The sequence below is a fragment of the Anarrhichthys ocellatus genome, unplaced genomic scaffold, assembly GCF_004355925.1.
Source record: "Anarrhichthys ocellatus isolate YVR2014 unplaced genomic scaffold, GSC_Weel_1.0 scaffold2920, whole genome shotgun sequence".
Lineage (NCBI taxonomy): Eukaryota > Metazoa > Chordata > Actinopteri > Perciformes > Anarhichadidae > Anarrhichthys > Anarrhichthys ocellatus.
This window is the reverse complement of record NW_022282894.1, coordinates 1-6,578: the sequence shown is the minus strand read 5'-3', so window position 1 is coordinate 6,578 and position 6,578 is coordinate 1. Positions and strand designations below refer to the sequence as shown.

Below are 6,578 nucleotides of genomic sequence, written 5' to 3'. Positions count from 1 at the left end.
AACTTTCATGTCCCTCGTTGATCATGATGACTAATGGGGAGACAGAGAGGGTGGAAAGGTAACAAACAGCAAGCAAAGCGATCCATGTTGTATCCATGGTAGTGACGTTGTCCGTCTGTCTCTCTACCCTAAAGTCTACCACGACCCCTGCTCCCTCCTCTCCCTACATTTCTCCCCATACACCCTTTCTCTGCACCAATACTATGCATGCATGCATGTACGTTATGTGTGTTTTACTTACGTCACGATGAGAGTTGTTGTGGGACCACAAGGTCTGCAGTTATGAGATGAGAAAATGTTAAAGACGACACATTACGTCTCAGAGGTTTTTATTCAATGCAGTACAACTTTTGAGGATATGAACACAAATGAAGTCAGACTCTTTCTAGTCTCCTTCAAAAAACTTTGCAAAAAACATTAAAATGGCTCTCCACTTTCATTCCACACATTCTTCTTCCTTGTCAAAACCTGGTGCCTACATTACCCACAATGCCACTGGGCCTCCAACAATTCGCAGCCTCAAGTGTAGATAAGGAGCAGACTACAAAGGTCTAGTAAGTTAACAACTGGCACTGACTGGCTTTATACAACTTTTTTCACTTATGCAGTTGCCAACACCTTTAAACTTTGACATGTAAAATCAGTGCAGTTCCCCTTTAACGTTACAGTACACTATATATATATATAGACATATACATACACACACACACTATATGAGCTTCTGCTCAATATGAATAAAAATAGGGGCACTCAGACAATTTTACATTGAAATAAAATAACGATGAAGGTCATTTCCTAATTTCAGTAGCCAAACATGCAGAATAGGCGTGTTTGAGGTGCCAGTGAGATTTCTGGCTGACTTGATCTTGACATGCTGTCGACTCATCCTGTTTAGAAAGGTGGAAGAGCATCTTTTGTGCCAAAAGTCTATAAAAACAGCCGCGGTGAGGGAGTACATGAGTTTAGAAATAATACATAAAAAGAAACAATGAGAACAACCACAAAAAATAAAACAATATTACATTTAGACATTAATAATAACAAAATGTTGCAGCACGATTCAGAGTTTCTACTTGATGCCTGCCACCATGTGGATCCACCAGTTGGCCTGCACAGTCCAGCCCAGCTGCTCACACAGAGAGATTTGCTGGAGGAAATGCTCCTTGGCCTCTGCCTCACCCTGTTCCTCCTGGAGCGCCTCCCGCAGGTAGCGCATGTCCTCTGCAGCACTCAGCTCAGGGATGCCCGTCAGCAGCATGAGGGAGAAAAGGGTGACCAGCAGACGGGAGTGCGAGCGCAGGGAGAGGTATGTCTGGGTGCAAGTGTGCTAATGTGAGTAGGTGAGAAAGACAAGAGAAGGAATGGAGGACAAGAAGAAAAGATAAGGAAATAAGGACAAAAGATAACAGGATACAGAACACAATATCTGACAAATATCTACTGTACATTTACACATAGGCACATACGCGTGCACAGTGGATTCACTTGTCCATTCACTTATGCAACACACATACACACAACCTTTTTATAAAGTTGTTAATGTACGCCTTCTGTAAGAACTAATAGGTTGAGGCTGCAAGTCAAAGATAAGGTGTGAAACCTCGGACGCATTGACAGAAATACTAATGCATTTTGAATGTTTTGCAGTTTGTTTTAGTCTTTTCATAGGATTTGCTGACAATATGACAAATATAGAACAACTGCAGCCTTATCATGATATGAAAGTATCAGTATAATTACACACAAACAAACACAACCACACCCACACACATGCACACAATCAGGGCTTCTCACCCTGAAGCGCTGAAAGTAGAGGCTGTTGCGCCCTTTGCCCCTGCCCATGACATGCAGGAAGTCAGGCGTGAGGACGAATGGTACACGCTCCCTGCTCACGCCAAGGAAGTACTTCCTGTTGCCCAAGATGTGACCGAAGTCGATGTGAAACAGGTTCCCTGAGAGGCGTGGGAAATACAAAAAGCATTTAAATCAGCCTGTCAATCAACTCAGTGTGTTGTTAATTTGTTGCTCTTTTCCATCATTCGGTCACTCTCTCAGTGAGATTTACATTATCTGGATTGTTTACATTTGCACAAATGCAGACAGGTTTAACAGCGTGTGGGAATGTGAACCAAACATGTGGCGCATACCTCGGTCCGTGATCATGATGTTGTCATTGTGTCGATCTCCTATGCCCAACACATACGTGGCCACACAGTAACCAGCACAGGAGTGCACAAATCTCTCCACGGCCTTGTAGTGCTGTAGTCAAATGAGATCACAGCAGTGCAGTAACACAATTGGTAACGTGGCAGATCTAATACCGAGGCTATATCATTAATATATTTGAAATAAAAGGAACAAAAGTCAACTGGTCTACACTCTTAATTTAGGCACGCTGTAAAAAGGTTCCATTGGAAGGTAAAAGTGAAAGTGTGTTAAAGACAAGACATCTAGTGACAAGATGTGTCCACTGAAAGAAAAAGTAACTGTGTGTGAGCACAGACAAAAATAAAAATGACTATTTTTCAGTGTTTTAAAGTGGGCAGCTGCACAGACCGATGACATTTAGCCAGACCATCTTAAACATCAAGGCTTGACTGGAGCGGGCTTTTTTTCATTCGGGTCCACATCTTGTCGAAAACCCTGCCTTTGAACTACGTCCAGATTACTTACTATTTCCTGGAGTGGACATTTGGACTTGAGCCACTCAAAGAGAGCATCGTTCTTGAAGGCTGCTGACGTTCCTCCCTGGCTCCAGTGGATGGCAGCGATGGTCGCTGCATTCCTCACAATCTCAATCATACCTGTGGAGGAGAAACCTGATGTCACTTTTTGTTGTTGTTGTTGTTTTGTTCATATCACTTTCCAAAGGACTTCCTGTTTGTATCCTGGGTGCTGGAAAATATACGTTTAAAGGACAGTGTTGAAAAGTGTTTTACAGCGCTTGTACATTATTTTTTCTGGCCCACTTAGTTCCTCTTCATCTCTTAATTATGTTCCAACATCCAACTAACAAAAGAAGCTCCACCAATCAGGGGAGGAGTGGGAAAACAAACCCGGCCCGGGACTTTCGACCCGCAAAAATCCACCTGGAGACACACCACACGTCACACTAAACCAGAATAGAGCTGGAGAAATGAGTCAGCATTTTTGTCCTTTGCACACTCATCTCAAAATCATGGGTTTTATGAATGGGTTTTTGGCAAGACCTCTGAAATAAGGTCTTTGGTTAAGAGATGTTAACGTTTTTTTGTTCTCCGACATAAAATACGTCAGGAATACATCTTAGAAAAGGCGCTTGCTAACAAGTGTGTAAATGAGACACTAGTCTGCTTTTAGCTTAGCAGTGGTGACATAACCGCAACATCCTGGGTTCCATTCCAGCCTTAGGACTTTCAGAATAACATTTATTGTATTCCTTCATGTTGGTAAATAAAACGGTAATGCTTTATTTACGGGTCTATCATTTCTCAGAGGTTGCCCAAAGAAAACTATGTAACATAGTAAAAAGAAGATGGAAAATGGAGACAACACTCCAAGTTATTATAAGTAGGGTTTAATTAAGTAAGCGCTTTATAAATACATTTTACTTACTTAATTAGGTCGAATGACTTAATAAGCATTTGCTGATTTGCAGAACAAACTTTCAGACAGCATAGTTAAACAGCTAGCTGAATAAATCGATAATAAAAGTGAAAATGACCTATGTTGTGTCCTGTGGAGATGCAGCCGTACGGAACGAGGTTAAGGTCCAGAGCTTTTCCCTGCCAGATAGAGTCCATCAGCACCAGCGTCTGAGCAGGAAGATGCACATAGTCAGGTGTCACTTTATCCAAAAGGTAGGAATATATTCACCGACATAAAACACCAACATTCTTTATTTTTCAGCGAGATGAATAATTAAAGATCAAATTTATTCTCTTTGACCTGAATGACCAGCATGTCCTGTCTGAGGTCGTCCCCCTCTTTGAAGATTATTCCCACGGGTGTAGCAGAGGTGGGTGACGGCATGGGGGAGAACTCCAGCCACAGTGGCTTCTTCCTGGAGGACATCACCTTGCTTTTGTCCAGCTGGACGAGAGGGATACAGAGAGAACCGATTTGTTGATGGTGAGCTTGACAGTTGATAGGGAATGGGTTTTATTGAAGGTCCGATGTGGACCTTCGATGTAAAGCCTTACAACTGTTAAAGTTTGATTATTTTTCATAGATATATTTAAAAGTGTCGTCCTTCTAACATCCGTCCATCCATCTGAGCACATGAGCCTGCACACAAACTGCATCATTCACTGCCAGACTGGGAATATTTTAGTCATAATTAGATTGGGTAGTTTGATATCACTAGGTGTCAAATGTTTATTGACATCTATGTATGATTGTAATGTAGTAACAATCATTACAGTGGAAACGTTTAACCGAGCGTTCAGTTCACATTCCGACTACTGTAGGTCAGAGTAGCTGGATTGGACTGGAGAACATGAAAAATATATTTGAACTTAAAAGAGGAATGAATGGATGGAAAAGGAGAGACAGGGCACGAACAGAGAGAGGAGAGAAAGAGAGGAGGGAAATAGACAAAAAAGTGAAAAGTGTTCTTGTACATTAGCAGCTTAGCAACTAAAAGGCCTGATTGTGAATACCTGTATGTAATCACTGTGTGTGTGGGCTGTTGGGGCATTACCACTCACACAAGACTAAACATGGCCGACAAAGACCATCAAAACACACGAGTAACATGTTGTATTCCACACACTGTCGTTCAACACCAACACACTCAATTTGCATTGACACGAGCAGCATTAGCGAGGCTTACCAGGATCCTTCCAGCTCTGATCCGGGGGTCATAGGGCACCAGGAATTCATTCGGTAGATTACTGTTTCTAAGAAGCTCTTGAAGCTTGAGGGGAGCTAAAGCAAAAGAAACACAAAGACACACTTATACAAATTGGTAAGGGGGATTGGGGGATCGGATTTCAGCAACTGAACATTGAGGGAGCTACACACAATCAACCAATCACTGATGGCTGGAAGAGTAGCTGTTTGTCACCATGTCCTGCTGCCACAAACACTCACTCACTAGAGCACGTTATACAACATGCAATCTGATATAGACATTTAGAATGTGCTCAAACAGCAGGACAGCACAAGTAGCCGCTGCTCCTCACTAAAGACATCACTCCGCCATTTACATGGCAACGTTGTACCATGTAACTGTCAGAGCTGCAGCAAAAGCCTACAGTGCTGATGGAAAATGGTTTCATTTTGTTTGTTTTGGATGGATGTTTGGAAGAGGAAGGAGGAGAACACAACATCAAAAAATGAGACGCATGTAGAAATTTCAAATGAATCAATTGGAGAAATGGAGGAATTAATCAGTCCGTCCCAGTCAACTTCTTGGACTGTATGCAGGCAATCGGCTCCAAGTTGCTGTTATAGAGACTCCCATACAATCTTGACAAAAACGAAATTAAACTCACTAAACTGTCTGCCCTTCAGCCAGTGAAGAGTAGTGAGTGAGGAGGAAGGAGGAAGTCAATGGCAGTGTGTAAAACAGACAATAAAAAGTGTTTGGAATACGTTTGAGTCAACATAACCACAAGAGGTTGTTGAGCATGCAGCCATAACTGGGCATCCAAAATATGACGCAGTTTGCTGCAACAGAATATCAGATAAGCATGTGAGATTAGAAACATGTTCTAACACATGGTCTAACCTGCCTAAAATTCATGTTTCATTTCTACCTTAAGGTACTAAAAAACACTCTTCGCGCTTCAACGAGGAGACAAAGAACCACAAAAGCAAACTCAATGAACGGGATCGTCAAAGCAGAACAGGGACTGTGTTTGAAGACCCTCGAGTGAGTTGTGCCCAGTTTGAACATTTGAAACATACCTTTAAATTTGACTGATTTTGACTTTAGTATATTTATGGTATATTAATCCATTGGAATGTCTTTCTTGGATGTGTCTCACCTGTAGGAGGAAGGTCGGACTTGTCGGGGTACAGTTTTTTAATCGCTAATGCAACCCCCTGCAGGGCCTCCACAGCCTGGACCTGCTGGGTGAAGCTGTCGAGCATGGCCTGACCACAGCCCAGCAGGTAGGCCTCCAGAATCACAGCCATGCGCTGGCGGAAGTACAGACACCCTGCCACCTCACTGCGGACATACCAGAAGAAGAAGTGGCCGATTCTCTTGCTCTGCGGTGAAGGAGGAGACAGTGGAGGTGAGGTGAGTGAAGGATACAGACACAGATGTAGCTGCAGTGTGACAGGGCTGAAAAGATTCACAGTTTAAATGTGCTTCTATCTGCCACAGAGATGTCCATGGTGTCCATCAGGACATATCGATGCATCCAGTGTTGATCTGTTGTATGTGACTAAAGTAGGAGTGCAGGAAGTGGCGCACACTCAATACAACTTTTTCCCTGAATATTTGCCAGCTTGTAATAAAAAATAAGCTTGGTACTATGGAGTGTTTTAAACCATGGTTTGACAAACCCTTGGAAGGAAAAGTGTTTAAGTCCAAATCACTCTTTATATTCTGTGTGTGTGTGTGAGTGAGTCTTCCTGTCCTACAC

The 6,578-nt window shown here is 42.6% G+C and overlaps 1 protein-coding gene across 1 annotated transcript; it reads right to left on the bottom strand.

Annotated features, from left to right (window-relative positions):
• Nucleotides 1–796: 796 nt before the first annotated feature.
• Nucleotides 797–6,291, bottom strand: LOC116378638 (phosphatidylinositol 4,5-bisphosphate 3-kinase catalytic subunit gamma isoform-like; the record flags this gene model as incomplete). The annotated part of the gene is made up of 8 exons (XM_031840536.1): nucleotides 797–1,327; nucleotides 1,795–1,952; nucleotides 2,148–2,259; nucleotides 2,674–2,804; nucleotides 3,704–3,794; nucleotides 3,928–4,071; nucleotides 4,814–4,908; nucleotides 5,973–6,291. Coding segments are annotated over 8 exons (1,308 nt in total), but the record flags the coding sequence as incomplete, so codon positions are not given.
• Nucleotides 6,292–6,578: the final 287 nt, after the last annotated feature.